The sequence below is a fragment of the Colobus angolensis genome, unplaced genomic scaffold (assembly GCF_000951035.1).
Source record: "Colobus angolensis palliatus isolate OR3802 unplaced genomic scaffold, Cang.pa_1.0 Scaffold53, whole genome shotgun sequence".
In the NCBI taxonomy this organism is placed as follows: Eukaryota; Metazoa; Chordata; class Mammalia; order Primates; family Cercopithecidae; genus Colobus; species Colobus angolensis.
The window spans coordinates 9866609-9889254 of record NW_012118821.1 but is presented as its reverse complement, the minus strand read 5'-3'; the positions used below and the strand labels follow the sequence as shown (position 1 = coordinate 9889254).

Below are 22646 nucleotides of genomic sequence, written 5' to 3'. Positions count from 1 at the left end.
TCTTTAGATTTCAGGCTAATTGGTTGCCTTGTGACCTGAACTCTCTGATGGGTTCAAGAGAGTTATAATTTTGTAGATTATCTGGCTTTTTCTTATTGGTAAGGCGGGAGCTTGTCATTACAGTTGTTTTCTTTCCAAGTTAAAGCTGCATTTTTGATATGGAAAATGTTTCGGGAGACAGGATGGCAGTGGAAAGCTTGCAGTGACCCGTGGGGAGTAGTATGAAACGGGTCTGTAGCTCCTGGTCTCCAGTGTGGTCATGGCACTGCCCTGATTTGAGTTCAGCAACCTGGGCTGGAGGCTTAAGGTTGACTAGCAGAGCTTATCTAGACAGTGGGGATCCTGGGGGCTTCATATATCTTGGTCTGGACTTCCAGGGCAGAATGAAGCTGATCACTGCTGTAGCCAGGAGAGGTGGGTGGCCTTCTAGCACCGGCTCTCATGTCTTGGCAAATCATTGTTGAGTGCATTCACATCTTCAGTGGACTAACCTTTGCTATAAATCCCGTGCCTCAGGATCCAGCAGTAGCTGAGCCTTCGTGTCCTGAGGACTCTTGCTTATTGTTCAGAGAAAGGAGTATCATCTGCTAACACGGATGGTTTCTGTTTCAGAAAAACAATTCACGAGTGTCTTTTAACAAAAAGCTTCCCCAAGACACACCACAAAGAAAAAAGATATGTCAAAGAAATAGAAATTTATATATTCTGTAATAACCCAGCCATGGATGAAAATACTTGCAAGATCCTCTTGTAAACAGCTGCCATAATGTAGGCTAAATTTGTTTCTTGAAATATAGTTTAAAATATGCAGAGAACACTCAGTAGGGAAAAGATCTTCCTTTCCGTCCACCACCTCCTCCTTGCACCCCATAAAAAGCCCATAATAATATCATGAAATTACAGATTTTTAAAGTTTTTCATGGCTGTTTATTTGTTACCATAATTCTTTTTCCAAGTGTAGTTTTAAAAGCAGTTTACAAAGAGTTTTCATGTATATGACTTTCTGGCATAACATATTAGCCATAAAGAGAAGAAAAATGGTATTCACAGTATTAATTGATATAATGCTTGGGAAAGTGCTTTGCAAATTGTAAAAATCTTGTGTAGGTATTAGCTATTTGTTTTTTAATTATGTACATCAGATATTTTATAAACGAGGAAACTGAGGCATGGAGAAGGAGGCACCCTGCCCCACAAGGTCACAGGTCATTTCCCACGGTGCTGACCTTGAAGCGCGCCGGCTGGCACTGGCTCACAGGCTGCGTCTTCTGAGGTTTGAAGGTCCTCTCTCCGTGGGTAGGAATGGAAAGCCCAACGGCTTATCGCACAGCTTTGCGTTGTGTGTAAGATCTTTATCAATAACCTATGTGCTCCTTGGATGCGATTTAGTCCCCCAAATAAAGCACCTGCAGCCCCCATTAAAAAGTATGGTAATTAAGATCCCATGAGATAATGTGTCCTATGAGATTACCTAATAGTAAGGATTACCTAATGCCATGTGCATTGCATCTCTGTGGACTTCCTCCCTCCCTCCCTCCCTCTGTCCCTCCACCCTCCCTCCCTGCTTCCCTCCCCTCCCTCCCCTGCCTCACTCCTTTCCCTGCTTCCCTCCCTCCCTCCTTTCTTTCTCCCTCCAATTAAGTGGACCTGTGTGTGAGGACCTGAACGTCGTTCCTCTTGAAGACAGATATAGAAGGAGTCTTGACCAAAGGAGAGGTTGAGAGAAGCTCTGCTAGCTCGCAGGGAGGCAGACAAGTCACACCCCAGCCCATCGCCCATCACCCATCACAGTGGCTGACTTCTCTTAGAATTCAGACTTGGTTAAAATCAGATTAAATTAACCCTGAGGGGAGGCTGAAAAAGGAAGAGAGCATCTCAGAGCTGCCTGAAGGCTACGTATGGAGTAGAGGACATCTGGGCCTTGTTGGGCACCAAGAGGCAAAGCCACGTGGAAGGGGAGGCAGCAGGGGTGGGGGTGGGGGTGGGGTCCACTGGTGTGTTGGAAGTAGCAGCCTGGGCCTGGCGAGAAAGGAACACAAGTGGGTCACATGGTTCTGAGGTCCCAAGCTGGAGTGAGAGCTCTCTGGGTGGTGATCTTCATGCAGTTCTCTTCTGTGGACTGGGAGAAAAAGGTGAAGCAACACCGGCTTACTTGGGACCCATCATACATTATACCATTTGGAGTTTCAGTTTCAGAATTTCGTTATAACTGTTGATATTCCTTCAGTCAACATCTTTCAATAATTTGTGTTGAATGTTAGGGAAATATACTTTCCATTGAATCCTGGGGAATGTTTACCTTCTGATTTTCTCCTTTTGCTGGTAACTTAAGAGAAAAGACATCATTCAGTGTGATAAAGCCAACAAGATTATCAGAGAACCTTTCTCTGCTTTCAAGAAAAGTGGTTTATAAAGGGGTTCCCCCAGTTATTAAAATACAAAGGTGCTATTTTCACCACATTGGAGCAGAAGCACATTTGGGCCCCAGATCGCCACCTAGTGACCAGAAAGAACCCACTGGGCATAACCAGTACGTCTGACGGAAGTGTCCCTCCAGTTTCGGAATGTGGGTCTCTTTTCTTTTTGTTATTTGGTTTTTAACTGAAGGATGCTCTTCAAGTGACAGTTTGCCGCAGAAAACAATATCAGTGGGCAAAATGTTGCCTCTTTTCCCCTTTCAGCCCTTCCTCTGCCCTTTCAAGTCAAAGTTCTGAGTACTTTCAAAATTCACATGAAAGTCTGCAGACTTTTATTGAGCCTTAAGTTTATAAAACATACATGGAACCGTCTGCCGTAATAATTTAAAGATACGTGTAGATTATAAACTGCCTTTGTAGACATTTCCTTTTGATTTTTATTTTCACGGTAACAACCTTGCCAGATGGTTATTCTCAACAGAGTGATTACCTGTCTTGTGCTTGGTGACAAAGGTGACAATAGAAACAGCTGGAATTGAAGCACATTGCCTCCTCTTCCCACCTATACTCCATGGCCAGGACAGTGGTGTGCTGGGTGCGGGGCGGGTGCCCCTCACCCGGGGCTGCCCTCTCCCTGTGGGCTTGCCTGTGGGTTCCTCATCATGTCAGCGCTGGGCAGCCTGGGAAGGTGACTGTGAGTTATTTTATAAGCTCACTAGTTTGTTTCCAAGTGCCCAGCGACCTTTTGGGCTCTACCCAACAGCATCATAGTTCAATGACAGCCTTCACGGTCTCCAAGCCGTTTCTCACTATGCTGCACTGCACCAGGCTGTTGAAGTTAGTCAGCCAGTCTGAGGCCACAGAAATTGTGGCCCAGCAGGCAGATTTATTTGGGAGGAGGGAATGAGCCCATTTCACACTTCACTTAAAAAATGTTACCTTTCCTACTGAATGCTTATGGCCGTTAGTGGCCATCAATCCTACCAAATTCTGTGGAATCAGCTGCTTCAAAGTCCTGGAATTCTTGCCACTTGCAACACCTTGTTTCTGAAACATTGCAGTGCCTTCTGATATTTTGTGAGTTTGCAAGTTTCATTTTTCTGAGAGAATAAGGCAATGTTAAGTCCCTGAAGTTTTAATTCAGTGCAGTAGTAAGTTTTTCTTTGGCTCACTGGGAATCATTTTTGGCTGTTTTATTGAAGTTATTTTTGTTTGTTTTTGAGAATTAGGAAGCAGACAGGTATTCAAAAGAGGGGACAAAAGAAACCAAAAAATACCAATTATTTTCCCTATCCCTTTTCAGTCTGCTTTACTTTGCTTTGAAGTGTTCACAGTTCCAGTGGCCCCAGCACAGGAACACATGGTCACGCTGCACAGGGCCTGTGATGCTGGCTTCAGAAATCCTTTTCTTTTGCAGTGTATGTGCAATGCAACCACTTCTTACTTCTCAGTTTCTTTGTGTGCTGTGAGCCTGAGAATCTGGATGCATAGCATTTTCAGGCTGGATTCTCATTCCATAAGGCTTCATTAGATGTCTTTTTTTTTTTTTTTTGCATTGATTTTAGTCAATCTGGCAACTAAGGAATGGTTAAAAATGAATTTTTAACTTTTTTATGATCATAAATTAGCTTGGCTCTGTGATGAACTGTTATTGATGGTTGTTCAAAACGCTACTGGCAGTTGGTGACAGCGTTTAGCAGGCAGGGCAGGCCCTCGTGGAGAGTGGAGCACACAGTTGCATGCCCGACCTGCCTTTTTGATCACATGTTCCCAGTTCAAAAGGACATCCTGGCCGTGCTGTGCAGTTCCTATAATCTTTTCCTGTCTATTTTGACAGCCTTTTTTGACTTGTGATAAAAGCCTGCTCCAAGCAAAATTAATCATAATGGTTTATTTTTTAATTCTCTTTTTATATCTTTGGGTAAAGCTACAGAGATTTACTCCCCTGAACCAGGCTTCTGTTCATTTCCCCTGTTGTTTTTATGATTTTTGTTAAAACCACTCTAAGCAGAGTCGAAAATCTCTGGGTTTCAGGGCCTTCGGTCTCTCTCAGTCCTTACCGAATCCTTTCGTCCCTCCTTTTCCTCTTCCTGTTAGGTGGCCGGTGGATAAAACCTCTGCTTTTGATGGCTGTTATCAGTTATTGACACATAGTGTGAAATTAAGTCAGTGTCAGCTTCTGAAGCTTGCTGCTCCAAGTCTTAGCTTCTGTTGTGGAATGGAAGTGGCCGCCCTCTGTGAAGAAGCCGTCAGAACATCTGAATGTTAGTGCCATATAGGCAGTGAGGGCAGCCCTGGGCTGTAGATAAGGATGTTGGCCATGCAGAAAATTATTTCACTGAATATACATTTTATTTTACCCAAGGATAAGGAGAGCTGTCAGAAAACCAAATGGTTAATGTTTGCTTGGTGATTCAGGCCCTGATGTTTGGGCTGAGAATGCTTACATACCCATCAGCTTACCTAAATGCATCTCTGCAGTTTCCCAAATATTTGGTAGGTGAGAACTTAGCCACTTGGTATTTCTTGTGATCCTGGAAATAATGAGTGCTTTTATTGGAGGTTTTTTTTTTTGGTTCATCCATTAGTGATGTTCTGTGATCTTTTGCTTAGGTATAAAATGATGCCTAGGACTGCAGTGTGGTGCAGAGGAGAGCAAGCACTGGGCCTGCATCCACAAGACCTGGCAGTAGCCCTGGACCTGCTGTCGAGGGTCTGTTTCCACTCAGGCCCCCACTGCAGAGGCCCCATGTCCTCACTGGTGAGATGAGGCCAAGGAATTAGATGCTCCTTCTTGGTTCCAGCTCTTGGGAAATTTGTGAACTCCACACAGGTTCAGCCCTTCCTCTTTTCTTCTTGAGCCTGTTGGGCATGAGCAGAAAGCTGCACCCCGTAGCCCCGACCCCACCCTATGTGACTGGGCAGGTTAAAGGGGAACCATGGGGCCAGAGGCTTGGTGGTCCATTTGGGCGGTGTGGTGGGACTGACCTTGACTCACGAGGGTGGTTGTTTGAGCTCTGAATCCAGTCTGTTTGCCTTTAGACAGAACAAGATCCAAACAATTCTAGAAGAATGTTCACTACATGTTTCTTTGCCTCAGATACTTTGCTTACTACTAAATGTAACTCTTTTCTGAGAAGCTCAAATTTCTATTTCTTTCTTTGTTGGCAGAACTCACTCACTCCTGTATGGCATTTGATTTAAATGCAGCCTTTCTTCAGTCTCTTGGGGTAGATAATTTTGGCCTGATGAAATGATCTTTTGAGTTTTGTAAAATTGTTTCTGAGCAATTCCAAGTAGGGTTTACTTGGCGACTTTCCTCAGTAGTGATCAAAGATCGTGTGCTTTGGACATATGACTGCACGGAGAAGGAAGATTTCCTTTGCCTTCCTGGTAGCCATAAGAATATGGGGTAGTTTTATCCTGTTTGTAGACAGCCCTCTTCCAAATGATCTTGAAGAAGCTGTCATTGGATGCATTAAAATTGCCAAGAGGATTTTAACATGTACTTATAGTTGTCCTTTGCTCAATGATGGGATGTGTTCTGAGAAATGCATTTTTAGATGATTCTGTCCTTGTGCAAACATCAGAGGGTGACTTGCACAAACCTCAATGGCATAGCCTACTGCACACCTAGGCTATGTGGTGTAGCCCACTGCCTAGATTGCAAACCTGTACAGTAAGTGACCATCCTGGATACCATAAGCAACTGTAACACAATGGTGAGTATTTGTGTGTCTAAACATATTTAATCATAGAAAAGGTACAATCAAATATGGTATTATAATTTTAAGGAACCACCATTGTACATGTGGCCTGTTGATGGAAACATGCTGCACATGATTGTGTTTAAAAAATCATCTAAAAATGCTTGAAAATGGAAAGAGGAGAAGCAAAATGTTGATCAGAGGAACCCAGCACCCAAACGAACTTTCCTAATTGAATTCAGCTGTGTGTGTCTGGTGGCACATGTAGAAGTCAGAGTCCTGGGATCAAACACCAGCCCTTCCTGCTTGACATTGGTGATGTCTAAGGCAAAGCACTCCACCTCTCTGAATGTTGTTTCCTCATCTACAATAGGCACTGTTGTGATGTTGAATGAGAAAAGGGATCTAAAGGCTGAAAATGAAAACCATGCACAAATGGAAGGTAGCCCTGCATTCTTCACTTTCCTCTTCCGGACTCTCCCCGAGTTCCCTATGTCGGTTCTACTGCGTCATGTGCAGGAACCAGTGTCTCTGGCATGGCAAGGGACTCTTTCTACTTGTAATTGCCCCTCTGCACACCTGCTTTTGATTGTGCCTCTCTTTGACGTTGGTTGGTTACTGTATGCCAAACAATATCGAAATCGAAACACCTGCCGACATTAAATGGCTTAAGAAAGTATTCTTGTCTGTTTTCACCTTTTGCGTTGAATTTCCCAGCAAATTTCATAGGAAAAATCACCTATAGCACAAGTTTTCATTCCATGCAAAGGTAGATTCCAATATGTTTTTGTCAGTGTGAATAAAGGAAGAATAAATAGCTTATCACCTGATCGAAATTCAGACTAAGAAAGAACCATCAAGATCCTGTAACCAATCTACCCATCTCCTTTGCACTGTCTCTTCGGATGGCGTGGTCCAGCTGCTTCATTCTTCCTCGAAGCAACTTTTGTGTTTGCAGGAGAGTGTTGGGTGCTGTGAGATTCTTGATAACATAGAACTAAAGCTGCTCGAGGCCATACACAGTGAAGCTGGCTGCTCTGCCAGCCTTCCTATCAAAGCTTCGTTTCCATTAGGGCAGACCTATCTTGCATTTGAAGAGAGCTTTTATGTTCCACTTGAGTCTTCTCTTCTCCAAACCAAGTCGAACACCCGAGTCCCTCCGATATTAGGCATATGACCTGATTTGTAGTCATTTTCTTCACATTTATTTAAATGCCTCTGGTGGTGTGGCCCCAGCACTGAGCACAGGGCTCAAGGTGAGAGTGAGCCATGCAGTTTCTCGCCCCCAGTGTCTACTGTCTACCTCCCTACACTGCACTTCTCCAGAGGACACTGGAGATGGCAGGAGTGCTTTTATTAATTTCCAATGGCTACTGTGGCAAATTACCATGGATTTAGTGGCTTAAAACACCACAAGGTTATGATTTACAGTTCTGTAGGTAAGAAATTCAACATGGGTCTCATTGGGCTAAAACCAAGCTGCTGGCTGGGCTGCATTCCTTTCTGGAGGCTCTGGGGAGAATCTGTTTCTTTGCTTTTTCCAGCCCCTGGAGGCCCTGCATCCTTTGGCTTGCAGGCCCTTCCTCTGTCTTCAAAGGCAGCAACCCTGCATCCCTCTGAGCATTCTTCTGCCGCATATTGCCCTCTGGCTCTTCTCTTCTATCTTCCTCATCCACTTTTAAGGACCCTTGTGATTATGTTGGACACTCTGGATGATCCAATATACTCTCGCTCTTTATTAGCAACCTTAATTTCACTGCAATGTGATTCCCCTTTGCCATGCACCCTAACATAGTCACAGGTTCCGGGCTTAGGATGTCGTCATCTTTGGGGGCCATTATTCTGCCTACCGTACCCACTGAGTCTTAGATGTGCTAAACATAGCTTCTGTATCTTGTAATCACATAAATTAAGGTTTTGGACACAAGTAGAAGGTCTTTCATTTGCTTCCGACACATTTTGTCCTATATGTTTTGTGTGCTGTGTGCCATATACCATTTCCATTGCCATTGTGTCAGCCTTTCAGGACTCAGAGCTTGTCTTTCAAAATATTAGCTCACCTTTAAGCCTCATTTTATAAGCATCTACCATAATGTCCTTTGGAAGTGTACCCCAAATTGAGACTATATACTGATTATCGGCTCAATTGAGAAATGTTACTGCAGCCAAAAGATGAACATAAAGCTTGTCCAGCCATGTAGGAGGTCTAGCTTACTTAAATACTTCTTTATCATCAGGACTAATGAAAATAAATGAAATGTATATTGAAGTTTTTAATAAAAAGAAACATAGTAAGTTGCAGAAGAGAGCTGGGGTTAGCTGTTCAGAAGCCCTTTCCTATCATAAGGCATCATTGCTTAGCTGTAGTCCGTTAGCTTTAAGGAGTGGAGATACGTAGCAGTCTTCTCTATCTTTTCAGGGTTTGCCCCTATGTGACAACACTGATTTTGAGTACAGAATGTTTGAAAGACTCTGATCTCTCTTTATTTTCTATTTGTTTTTAAAATAGCCTTTATGTTTCAGAGCAGTTTTAGTTTTATAGCAAAATTGAGTAAAAAGTACAGAGATTTCCTGTTTAGTTCCCCCCAACGCCACACCCCCCCACCCCCCAATCCCTGGCCCAAGCGGCCTCTGCTGTCAGCATCTCCTACCAGAGTGGTACGTTTGTTACAACTGATGAACCAACACTGACCCCTCACATCGTCATCACCCAAGTCCGCAGTTCACATTAGGGCTCCCTCTTGGTGTTCCGCATTCTACAAGTTTGGACAAGTGTAAATGACATGCATTCCCCATTATAGTGTCGTGCAGAGTAGCTTCACTCTCCTAAAAATCCTGTGTCCCCCAATCCACTCCCCTATCCCCTCCAAACCTGTTGTAATCGCTTCACAATGGTTCTCTTTACTATCTCCATGGTTTTTCCGGTTCCACAATGTCATAGAGTTGGAATCATAAGGTATGTACCTTTTCAGACTGTAAATGCTTAGCGGGGACTTCCTCCAGACATCTTTCTGCTCCACATATCTTCAGTGCTTTGCCTGCTCAGGGTCTGTGGGAGGAAATGCAGAGATCACCTGGGAGGTCACTTGCATTGCACATGAAGGAACTGAGGTTGGCATCATTGTGAGCTCACTCAGTTTTCCATGAAGATCTGTAACTAAACCTAGTATTTAAGGTTCCCATTCTAGTGCTCTGTCAACATGTCAAAGGCTATTAAGCAAGTGACTAGTTGGCAGAGTGGGGGGAGGGAGCAATCTATAAATTGGTGAATAACTTGGGCAGAATGAAAAGAGTCTGGCCCTGGGGATCGTCAAATGTCCATCAAGTGGGATGGAGTGAGGATGGCTGAGGAAGGGAGGGAGCATCACACATGATGTGCTGGGAGTGGTGCTGAGCATCATATTTATATTCTTTCTTTTTACCCTCATGTGAGGATTGCTGTTGAAATGGTAGGTATTAGTTTTCTAAATTTGAACTAAGAGAGACTCAGAGAGGTAAATTACTTTCCCATGGCCACATAACTAGACAGTAGGTTTTAAATCCAGATTTGTCTTGCTCCAAAGCTTCCATTATTCCCATAAATTCATGAGTTTGCCTTCCCAGAGGCAATGGAAGTGCTTCTCCAGTTGCCATGTAATCGATCTGTGACACCAGCCACTGTAAGGCTCACACAGGCATGATTTGGGTTGAATTTATAAAATCTTTCTCAGAAATGCGGAGCGTTCCTTTACTTTTAAGGATTGTGAAGAGGACAGCCAAGCCCACTCGGGGCGTTCTTGGGTCTCTTTCTTTTTTTTGAATTATTAAAGCAACTTTTATTTATTGCCAAGGAGATTTGAGGTGGTTTGCAATAAAAATAGAGATAAAAGAACATGGAAATCCTTTAAAAGAAGAATACAAACATAAACGCCAAGCAATAAATTAGAAAGTCAGAGAGAGGGAAAATCAGGGCATTTGTGTGAAATAAGTGACATCAGGCGACGTCCTGGAGGAAGCATTCAGGCGGGAGCATGGCTCTCACTTCCCATGGAAATCTCTAGTTCCCTGTGTCATTTATGTTCCTTATCTGTCCCTACATTTAATCATTTTTGAATATTTGAGTTTCTAGTTGGTGAAAAGAAGTAATAGTGAACTAGATGTCTGAAAGCATCAGAGGTTTTCGTCCCACTAATATTAATACACAGTGAAACTGTGCAGGTCATTGATTTGAGGCCTTATTTGAGTCTCTTTTTTATATTAATTCATCACCAGTGATGAATTAATGTAGATGTAATGTAACTCTTGGTATGATGCAGGACACTTTATCTCTGTGGAACTGTCCCCCTCCAGCCATCATTCCAGTCTGTTTATGACAGGGTATCAGCTCTACCCAAATTGAGGGACATTCTACAAGGTAAGGACAAGATCATTTTTTTTCTTTTTGAGACAGCACCTTACTCTGTCACCCAGGCTGGAGTGCAGTGGCACCATCATTGCTCATTGCAGCCTCAGACTCCTGGGCTCAAGTGATCCTCCTTCCTTAGCCTCCTAAGTAGCTGGGACTAGAGGTGCACACCACCAAGCCTGGCTAATTTTTTTATTTTTGTAGAGACAGGGTCTTGCGATGTTGCCCAGGCTGATCTCGAACTCCTGGCCTCGCATGATCCTTTTACCTTGACCTCCCAAAATGCTGGGGTTACAAGAATAAGCCACTGTGCCCGGCCAAAGTAATTGATTTTTAGTATTTGAAAGAAAGCATCAGAAAACTTGACGGTGGGGAAATCTGGCCGGCACCACCCACCTGCGGTCAAGGTTAATCTCACCAGTGATGAATTAATGTTGATGTAATGTAACTCTTGGTATGATGCAGGACACTTTATCTCTGTGGAACTGTCCCCCTCCAGCCATCATTCCAATCTGTTTATGACACGATATCAGCTCTACCCAAATTGAGGCACATTCTACAAAATACCCAACCGGTACTCCTTGAAAATATCAAGGCCATGAAAAATAAGGGAAGACTGAGAAGCTGTCACAGTTCGGAGGTAACTAGGAGACATGGTAACCAAATGCAGCATGCTGTCCTGGACTGGATCATAGTTTGGGGGAAATCCAAATAAAGTCTGTTAAATAGTATTAACAGTTAAATAGTATTGCACAAATGTTAATTTTGGTTTTGATAAAGTACCATTGTTAGCATCAGGGGAAGCTGTGTAAAGAGTACACTAGTTTTCTCTGTACTATCTTTGCAACTATCTTATAATACTGTACTATCATAAATCTAAAATTATTTCAAAATAAAACGTTAAAAGAAGCACCAGAACTCCTCTTCCCCCAAGTGGAATATAATTAAGGAGCTGCAATCTACAGAGCAGAGATAAAAGGAATTGTTTGGTTGGAATCCTTCAGCCTTCCTTTGCGTCTCTTGGAGTCCTCCTGCTGGACCCCTGAGACACCTCTGCAGAACGTGAGGGCACGGAGGAGCACAGGAGGAACACAAGTACACTGGCCAGTCTCTTAAGGGCCTTTTCAGCTGAAAACGGTATTCTGAGTTTTGCCAAATCTGCCAAGGAGTGGCATTAGAGCAGTCAAAGAAGTCACTCAATCGAGTTGAAGTTTGCTGATCAAGCAAGGTGAAAGCTGAGAACCGGCTTGTATTAGGCAAAATGGAAGTCATTCATAGACTAACAACAGATGGTTCCTATAGAAAGATGAGCATGAGCCTGATAGGAACTGGTCCAAAGAATGGAAGTAGTGAGAATGGAGACACCAGGCACAGGGGACACTTGGCGGGGACTTGGCCATAGGGGAGCACACACTGGGGCAGTGGCTATAGGGGAACATGGTGAAGGCTGGGTTCTTTTAGGAGGGGGCCCATGATGAAGGCTGGGTTCTTTCTGGTGGGGGGGTGGGTGGGCATGGCGAAGGCCGGGTTCTTTCTGGCGGGGGGGCCCATGGTGAAGGCTGGGTTCTTTTTGGAGGGGCACATGGTCAAGGCTGGGTTCTTTCTGGGGGGGGCATGGTGAAGGCTGGGTTCTCTTTTAGGAGGGGACATGGTCAAGGCTGGGTTCTTTTTGAGGAGTCATAACTATTACAGCGTGTCTGTTGTCATCTAAAGGGCAAGAAACTGAGGATGCAGTATCAAGAGAGGCGATAACTGCCAGGTGGACCTTCCTCAGTTGACCCGCAGTGTGGAGTCCACGCGCAGTGGGAGGGTTGGTCCTATGCAGGAACAGGACAGCCACTCTGGAGTGGTACAGGAGAGGGCAGAGGATGCGGACACAGATCCCCGGAGGCGAGGAAGTGTGGGGTAGGGCCTGTGGATGTTTTTTCTGAGTGCTCTTATTTTCATACACAGAGGCAGGGCCGTGAACTGTGAATGTGGAGCGGGGAAGTGGAGCTTTGAAGAAAAAGGAAGCAAGAAATAGTTACTTGGAAGATTGAGCTACTGAAAGAACTGGAGAAATGACCTGGGGTTATGTTGTGTCACTAAGGAGCCCTTGAAGGTGGTGATCGCGAGTGGAAGGTGTGAGTCCAGGGGCAGGCAGTGGCTCCAGAGTTGGTAAAGAAGGATGTGGACAAGTTAGGGGTGGGAGGGTGAAATGGCGGCAGGGCTGGTGGCACAGAGGTGCTGATGAGATAGGAGAATTGGAGTGGGACATTAGAGGGAGAAGGCTGTAAAGATAGGAGGGTGGATTGAGGTGGGTCAGAATTCCTGGTAATCACAGGGGTCTAGGGTGTGGTCTGTGGTAAGGAGCAGGATCATCAGCTGTGATGAGGCCAAGGCACTGAGAAACCACAATTGGAAGGTTTGTATTGAGTAACTGTTGTGGTCCCCAAGGATCAAGATAGAGAGAGAGACACACACAGCAAACACCAAAGACTGATAAAGGCTAAGAGTAAGAGGTGTGGCCTGGAGCTCAGTAGACAACTACTCAGAAGAAAAGGGGATGGATGGTAGAGTCTGACGGCAGGAACTTCAAAGAGGCGAAGGGCTTTAGGGAGGAAGATGGGGTAAAGATCTGGAGACAGTGGTGGGTACAAGAAGGGCCCCTACCCACTTCCGTGGCCGGTGGTTCAAGTGTGTGGAAGAGAAAGGCATCATTTGAGAGGGTACTGTGGGGCTGTATCCTCAGGAGAGTCAGACTCTGAAGTATGTCTTAGAAGTCTGAAAAACACGTACGCCTTTTGAACCAGCTATCCACGTCTAGAAGTTTGTTCCAAGGCTACAGAATTAGAGCTAAGTTCTTATTCCCTATTGCTAGACTAATTTAGGTTACAACTTACATCAAATGGTGAGTTTATGATTTATATTTATTTCCGTTTTTTGGCTTTGCTCTGTTTTTCAGGTTTTCTATGATGAGCATGTTTGAATACAGAAAATAAAAATATTTTTATATTTTAAGAATAAAGGAACTATAGTGGTTGCGGGAGAGATTATTAGGTTAACCTGTTAATCTAGGGCCACAGAGGGACAGGAAAGCCTTCAAGCCACCATCAGAGATTTTGTGAATTCAAACTGCTTTTTGGTGTAACTTGCAATCCCCTGTAAGGACTTGCTAAGGTCTTTGCTGGTTTATTTAAAAACGTTCTAGCCCGCAGAGAAATCAGTTGCCTAGGTAATAGTTACCAAATACAGAAAATAAATGCTATCTAACTCCGGCTTTCTAACTCTTCACAAACTAATTATACCTTCAACCAAAACATTGGATTTATTTTCACAAATTTGAGCCTGACATCTTAATTCATAACTAGCAGCTGCTGGGGCTTCTGGCAGCCACAAAAATAAGTGAAAATAAAACTAGGTTTTAAACCGAGTATTGAATACGGTACTTACATAATGTTCAAATCACATAATCCTTTAAAACGTACAGTTGAGGAAATTCTTTGTGAAGAAAGGCAGTGGTTTTGCTGACCTCATCCAGCTGTTATCATAAGTCTGATCCTTGGTGGCCTCTGACCTCACATGATTATAATCAAAACCAGCTCTTGAAACTCTTCGTTCCTCTTCGTTTTTCCCTCTGCTCCAATTTTCAAATTTCCCCAGCTGCTGCCGTTGGCAGTTTAATCTCCCCAACCAGCCCTTCTGACGGCTTCTCGAATTCCTCCTTCCCCGGCTGTCAGCTCCCGCATCTGCTCCCACATGTCTTTTTCATCTCACTCGTCAAATGTCAGGGCTGCAGAACAGCCTCAGTCTCGTTATTTGGCTACTCAGTTCAGTTGAACCGAAGTGCTTATTAGCAAAAGATTTCTGTGTTAATTATGCTGGTAGAAACTCTGACGCACAGATACGCTTAGGGGCATATACCTAGACTAGAACAATTTTTTCCTGCTAAGTTGCTGAATTGGCAGAGAAGCCTATGGACTTCACAGTACCTGAAATCAAAGCAGAACTGTCGGAGAAGACGTTCGATGGGGCAGATCTGTGGAAAAGTTTCATTGCATTTATTTATATGATACTTTGTGTGTTTGTGCGTTTTGTCTTGCGAGTGTTGGTGTAAGTGTACTTTTGTAGTTCTGGTATTTTTCATTTTAGAGTGAGGATTCTACCTTTATTGCTATTTACTATTGAGCTTTTACAAAGCTACAAAGAGCTGCTGTGTAAGCCGAGCCGGTTTACATTTGCTGGTTGTTGGCAGAGAACACCCAGCGCCTGCATTTTACTGGTCACCCGGAAAGATGCTGTCACCTCCTGAATCTCATACAGAGCAGAGGAAATGCCACCGCGTGCGGCTGGCTGTCCGCTGTGAAATCCTATGAGGAAGAAGGGAAAGAAAACCTAATTCAAGTAAAATATGCTTTTTGGCGGGGATTGGGGGAAGAAAAATAAGATCAAAATTCTGCCAGTGCCCTGTAATTTCAGAAGGTAAAATTTGCATAACGTTGGCATGGCTTTCTGCATAATAAAAGCATAGTTATATTTTTGACTGAAATCGGCCCTAAATGCTTTCTAAACTAGTCACATTGGTTACTTTCCAGTAATTCTTGTATCCATAGATCTTACATTAAAATACCATGGTTTTACGCTTTTTGGTCAGCTTACTAATGTCTGGAGTTCTGTTTGTTTATTTGTTTCCAGTATCTCTCAAGAACCTCAGCACGAGTAAAAAAGTGGTTCTGTTTCCTGGTGAGAGAACCGATGACACATGCTCACTCACAGACACTTCTGTGTGACGCAGGGCACGGTGCAGGTGGCTGCTCTGCGAGTTTCGAGGTGAAAGTGTCCGCAGCGAGGCCCCGTGATTCACTGCCTCGTGGGGGGTGTCGCCAAGCTTCCCGCTGACAGGCAGCCTTCCCCATGTGCTCATGTGGGCTTATGAGTAAACCACGCTCTCATGACTATGCATGGAGCCCTCAAACCGTCTTGCATATGGCAGGTTCCGGGTCAGCTGACAAACGAAGATTTTGGTGTACTGTAGTGTGGCACAATCTGTCAGTCAACAATGTGGTTTTGGCAGATTTTCCATCGTTCAATTATTTTAATCTTTCACTGCATTTATTCTTATAATATTTTGTAAAGAAAAGCTCCTGAAACTTGTGATAAGAAGTACAAGTTTCAGACGGGAAGCTTTAGACACACATGAGTATCTTTAGGGGAGACATTTTCAGCCACACTCAGGTGCCTGTTGGGTAGCAGGCTGAGTTCTGAAAGAAAACCGACAGAGCACACAGACGCACTGCCAGGAATGTCTCGTAGATGATTGGATTTAAAAGGCAAGGTGAACGCAGAAGTTTTTGAAAATGTATTTTACTCTGTAGTAACACAGCACAAATATTATTTTATATTAATATTTTATATCATTTTATATTACACAATATTAATATTCATATACATACATTTTAATATCTTAAATCTATTTTTAATTATGCACATTTTAATTTTATGCGTTTTTGGGAATGCTTTATGTGCGGGACTAGCAGACTGCTGGTTCATTCACTATTTATTTTTTATTCTTTTATTTATCAAATGTTTTCTGAGTTTCTTTCAGAAGTGCCAGGCTGAGCTGGGCACTTCAGAAACAAAGATGAGTAAACGCAATCCCTGCCCTCTAGTCAGGGAGACAGACTTGACACGGAGAATCATGCCCAGGTGTGGGAGGGCGCTATGCTGGCATGAGGCGTGAGCGGCCGGGCAGGTCTTCCTGTGGGATTAGCAGAGGGTCGCTTCACCCTCAGAGCACTCAGCCCCTGCCTTTTGCTTGGCATATAGTCATACATCACCGTGCAACAGTCTTTGTATTTTCTTCTATAACCCCCCTTTTTTTTCTGTTTAAGCTTTTGTGTGATGAAGAGTATCATATCATGGATGTATCCATTTTTTCCATTCACAGTGTGCTTTCATTGTCATGTCATCTTAATCCTGCAGTTCCTAAAGATCCATATTTTTATCCCTATTTTCTAAGAGAGAATTAACTGAAACACAGAAGGGAAGGTGCCTTGTTCAAGATGAATCTGAAAGTGGACGGAGGCAGCAGGACTCATGTGCCATTAATCATTTTTTAAAAATAGAAAGACAATATGGAACTGCTGACCTTGGGCCAAGTGCTATCCGGAATGTGGAGGAAATCCACTAGAATGAGACTCAGTTTTGTTTTTCTCAAGAAGCTCATGTGTATTGGGGTTGGGGCACAGATTTATAGACAAGAAAATCTAATAAGAGAGATAAGTGTTAAAATAGAGGTGTATACTGGGTACCCTGGAAATATACCACAGAGAGAACGATTGACTGTCTGGGCCTGGGAGGGAGGCTGCAGGGATTTATAGAATGTGTTATAAAGGAGAGGATTGCGAAAATGAATTGGGAAGGCTTGTAGGAATTTGCCAGCTTGACAGGGTGAGGAAGTGGGTGGTGGGCAGAGGGGTCAGCTTAGTCAAGTGCATGGAAGAGTGAGGGTGCATTGGGGGAGTGCAACCAGTTTGGGGCAGTTGGAGCAAAAAGTGAATGTGCCTGAGGAAGGAATGGTATGTGAGGAAGACGGAGATACAGACAAGGTTCAGCTTTTAAGGTCCATCAGTGAGAAAAGACAAGGCTAATTTGTAGTTAAAAAAAAAAAAGAAAATCAATTCCAAATCTCAGTGGCTTTAGACAATAAATCCCTATTTCTTGATCATAGCAGCCTCCTGTGGATTGGAGGCTTTCCTGGGTGGCTCTCCTCCACACAGTGACTCAGGGATCCTTGATTTTGTCATGCTGCTGTCGTCAACACACAATCTCTGAGTCTGCTACAGGAGGAGAAGGAAGGACATAGGAAGCCACATTAGATAACCCAGCCATCTCAGCCCAGAAGGGACACATGCCATCTCACATCCCTTTGGTCTGAACTAGTCGTCTGGGCCCGTTTAGCTGTGCACTGTCTGGTAACACAGTCTCGGGCAGCTCTACGTCTCTGGTGGTCACCTGGTCATGGTCGCCATGCCCCCGTCTGTCAATGTAAGGATTATGGTCTTTATCCTGTAGGTAATACTAAAGCAGGGAGATGATGTGATCAAATTTATGTTTCTAAGAAGGGGCTGTGATAGCAGGGGAAGAAGGGAGAGGGATGAGAATATTATGTGTGTGCATCGTATTCTCTCTTTTGGGTGTGAAGGCCTGGACCCAGGCAGGGGTGGGACCCAGGGACCCAGACAAGAAGTGACAGATTCCTGGGAGTAGACAAAATTGACCGCACTGGGCCACAAAGTGGATACGGGGGGCACAAATGAAATTGGAGTAGAGATTTCTGGTTTGGGTCTGCGCATTGCTTCTGAAAACAAGGGGATGAGCAGGTTTTGGGGAAGGAAGTGTGTGAACGTGCCGAGATCTCCATGTCAGCTGAGCGACCTGGTCCCTCTCAGGTTCTGCAAGGCTTCTCACTGAAGACATTTTTTCAAGTGTTATTTCAAAGGCTGTTGTTTTTAGTTCTCAGGAGCATCTTTTTAATATCTTCTGCCAAATGGTATTCATCCCCGTAGGAAAGGTAGTGTTAGCACTGGGAAATGTAGTTTGGCCGGTGAAAGGTTGATTGCTGTGGGGTGTTCTTCCTGAGCTCCGAAGGTTGGTTCTCATGTGTTGGGGTCTACTCTGAAGAACGTGGCCTCGAGATTCTCCTGCACTCTGATTTCTTTCTTTTTCATTTTACTAAAAATGCCTTTTCTGTTTCACTTACTCAGAAAAAGCAAGAATCTTCCCTGTGTCTTTTCAATTTTTAAATGACTAATGGATTGTGTCTGTGTAATCAGCATTTGGTAACACATCTTTGATTATAGCTTCTCTGATGGTATCCCATCATATTTTATGCTTATTTGAGATAATGCATGCAAAAACACATTGCACATGTAATACCCTATGTGAAAAGTATTTTTGTTAGTATTATCACTGTCACTACTAAGTCAATGATATAGCAGCGATGTTTCTTTTTATGATTTGTTTCAGTTGGTTTAGGTGGCTACTATGTTTATTGGTGATTTTGTTTTGTTTACTGAAAGCAAGAAAAAGAACCATTTGACCTTCTAGAGGAAAAAAATACACCTGTACTCCTAGAAACCCCGGTAGAAATAGAAGCCCACAGAGAACCACCGATGAGACAATCACAAGAAAAATCATCACCAAGACAAGAAGAACAAACACCTGAGGAACAAGGGTCCTCCGAGCAGCCATGCCTGGGACAGCCACACCGAGAGCAGACACCTGAGATGCCAGAGTCCCCCACACAGCTATTCTCAGGACAGTCATCCCAAGAGCAGACACCTGAGATGCCAGAGTCCCCCACACAGCTATTCTCAGGACAGTCATCCCAAGAGCAGCCACCTGAGGTGCCGGCGTTACCCACACAACCATTCTCAGGTCCGTCATCCCGAGAGCAGACATCTGAGATGCCAGAGTTGCCCACGCAGCCATCCTCAGGACAGTGATGCCAAGAGCAGCCATCTGAGATGCTGGAGTTGCCCACATAGCCATGCCTGGCGCGACCGTCTCAGAAACACATGATTCAGGGGTAACAAATAAAACAACAAATACCATGAGAACAAAATGCCGACCATGTTGTGAAGAAAACAGTCAAAAACTAGAAAGGATCACAAGACAAATGAAAATAAAAGTGGACATTTTTTCACATTATGCTAAAGAGGTATGCTGGTGGAATATTAAAACCGTGAATTTCCTATTTTGGTGGCAAGACTTTAAGTTCTTAAACACGTGTTGTAAGCCGAAATTCATGTGGAATTCCTTCCTCTATTCCCTAACTGTGCAAGTCTGGGAGGGAAGAGGGTTGTTAGCAAGACTGGGTGAATCATTGCCCGCTGGGGCCGACCTTCCCTTCTTACACTGTCAACCCATACTTGGCATTCCAGAGTGACTTAGCCACCTTGCGAACAGCACATGTTTACATAGTTACCTCTAATGTGTTCTCCTTTTCAAAAGTGAATTAAGGCATATTATAATAATTATACGTATCTATTTTTATCTACACACAGCATATACATCTATATACATGTATTTGCCGATACAGGTGTGTGTGTGTGTGTGTGTGTATGTATATATATATGCCATATACGTCCTAAATGGACAGTAGCATCCTATGTACATTTTTGGTGGCTAAGAGAATGGACTCTTAAGTCGGTATACAGATTTGGCTTCTCTCCTCATTAAGGGTGTGCACAAGGTCTGTGTCTCAGTTTAGAGCTAATAATAATAACTAACTCATAGTCTGTTGGGAAAATTACTTACCATAAGCAGAACGGAACTGGACACACAAAAGGACTAAGAAATGTTGGCGACTCCAGTTACTCCATTCGGGTGGTTGTCTTTTTGTTTCTGTTACCAAGTGAGAGAAGATAGGCCGAGTCCCTACTGAGATGAGGCCTGCACTTGACTCCAGGTTGGCTGAGCTTCTTGCTGGCTACCACAAAGATGGCAACAGGGATTCTGGGATGGTCCGAGTCCTCTTAAAGATCAGACCGCTTTCACACCATCTGCCAATTAGTGGTATATACAGTGTTGCACATGGAAGGAGAAAGAAAAGTTATTATTCACCATATTTGGGCTTCTTGATTTGTTCTTAGACTTGACTAGAGCATTTGTAACACTTTAAGGGGGAAAGTTGTAATCCAATAGGAACCATCACCATCTCATCCCGAGCATTTTTTAGTTAATACGTTTCTGCTAGACAGCACATCTACTTTGATTTGGTTTCATTCTAAGTATATGTTTTAGTGCTAGAAAAAGAACTTTGAAACTGCATTTCTAATTGCTTTTGTTGGTGACTTCTTTTCCAGCTGCCCTAGTGCTTGTGGTTTAGACCAGCAAGCTGCTGTGGAAGGAATGGATTAGGGCTAAGAGAGCCCGGCCCTGGCTCTACCGTTTGTTGACCACAGGGTCTTGAACAATTTACTTTTCCTCCGTGAACATTAGCTGTCTTCTGTAAAATGAGAATGATAGCAGATTCATAGTTTGTTAGAGCTGGAAACAAATTTAGAGATCACAGAATTCCCAACAGACATTGTACTGTGAAGTACCCATAGGGGTTGGGTGGCTGGCCTGAAGTCACATGAGACTTGTAGCTTGGAGGGAGCAGGGACAGGACTGGAACTCATGTTTTTCTTTCCCTCCTTCCTTCCTTCCTCCCTCCCTCCTCCTCCTCCTTCTTCCTTCTTCTTTCTTCCCCACCCCGTCCTCCTGTTTTTCCCTCTTCTTCTCTCCTCCTCATCCTCCCTCCCCTCCTCCCTTCTCCTCCTCCTCTTCCTCTTCCTCCTTTTCCTTGTGACAGGGTCTCGCTCTGTCGCTCAGGCTGGAGTGCAGTGGCACAAGGACAGACTCAAGCATCCTCCCACCTCAGCCTCCCATGTAACTAAGACTACAGGCATGAGCCACCACGTCTGGCTACTTTGTTTTTGGAGAGATGGAGTCTTACTATGTTGCCCAGGCTTCTTCTTTTATAAAATTTGATTTCAGGTCTATTATAGTACTCTATCTTCCTTAGTATAGAATTTTTGTATGAATCAAATGGAATTAAACACTCTGAACATTTTACTAGAGGTAAAAGAGATTCATTTTACTTAATGGATACATGATTTAAGAAATTTAGAATGTTGCCTCTAGATGATGTTCACCTTTTGGGGCTTAGTTTTAGAGTGGTCCTGGTACTAGGAGGATGGCTTAAATAGCTCTTCAAGAGAGTTATTCAGCACTGTCATTGAACCAAACGATCCAGATTCAAACACTGCTGTAGACTCAACACTCAATGCTGGTTGGTCAGGAGGGGGACTGTGGAGTGAGAAGCGGGAGAAGATGAAGGAAGGGGCAGAGGAATGGTAAGGGGTGTTTTAGATGAACTGAAATGGAGTGGGCACCAGCACTGCACAAAAGCTAATTTCAAAATCAGCGTTCCAAGTTTCCTGCGGCGGTTCTGCACGGTGGCATGTTGCGTTGGGTGTGCCGTGAGGAGCTGTGCGTCTGCAGGTCCCAGGTCCCACCCCATCCCTCCCAGGAACAACACCCAGAATCCAGAATCCAACAGAAATGCCAACTCCTGGGAGAACCAGAAGCAAACTGTGGCCAGGTCACCTCTTAGAGATGTTTTCTGTTAACCTGCTTTTCTGTGTCTTTCAGATGGCCCAGGAGTGGAAACCTGTAGATTAACAAAACCACCTTTGTTATCTATCTGAAGTCCACTTTTCTTCAACCATGGGGCTTCCATGTCACATAGGGACATTTTAACAGCAAGAAAATCACATGTGGGGTGAAACCAAAGCCACACACAGTGGTGTCTTCTCGAAAGCCAAAGATGAGGTTTCCCAGTTGAGCTCCATATTCTTCTTATTCCCTTTCTCAGTGATATTTCTTTTTAGTAAACATTTTAAAGAATGAAACATGGTTCTTTATCATTAAGCCCCCAAAAGATCATTCAGAAAATGAGAAGAAGTTGAGAAAACCCGTGTATATTTTCCCTTCATGGTATTTTTTTCCTGGGATGTGCATGGGAAGGTATCTCATTTATGTGTAACTTGGAGGTTGTCACAAAAACAGGTGCCGATAACCTTTGCTATGTAAAGTTTAAAGTATAAAAGTGTTTTACCTTCTGAATAACTAGTTCAAAGTGAAAAGGAAAAACATCCAGGGTTGGCTGGTGACATGGTTAGGCTGTATGTCCTCACCCAAATCTCACGTTGAATTGCAATCCCCACGTGTTGGAGGGAGGGCCGGTGGGAGGTGGTTGAATCAGGGGTGGCCTTCCCCCTTGCTGTTCTCATGATAGGGAGGGAGTGCTCCCGAGACCCAGTTGTTTGAAAGTGTGTAGCGCTTCCCCCTTCACTCTCTCTCCTGCTCCACCATGTGAAGAAGGTGCTTGCTTCTGCCATGATTGTAAGTGTCCTGAGGCCTCCTGTACAGCCTGCAGAGCTGTGAGCCAATTAAACCTCTTTTCTTCATAAATTACCCAGTCTCGGGTAGTTCATTATAGCAGTGTGAGAACAGACTTATACAGCTGGGAAAAGGATTTTATTAACTTATGTACTTATTTTTATGAAGGCAAAAAATAGTACCCATGTGGCTTCATTAGACCATGTG

At 43.9% G+C, this 22646-nt stretch overlaps 1 protein-coding gene across 1 annotated transcript in view; it reads left to right on the top strand.

Moving 5' to 3' along the window:
• The window catches only part of DCDC2C (doublecortin domain containing 2C), a 141453-nt gene extending 119504 nt beyond the window's left edge, over nt 1-21949 (top strand). Inside the window, exon 11 of the mRNA XM_011960983.1 lies at nt 21690-21949. Coding sequence (XP_011816373.1) covers nt 21690-21719 — 30 coding nt within the window. The 3' untranslated portion in view covers nt 21720-21949. The remainder of the gene's footprint in view (nt 1-21689) is intronic.
• Nucleotides 21950-22646: the final 697 nt, after the last annotated feature.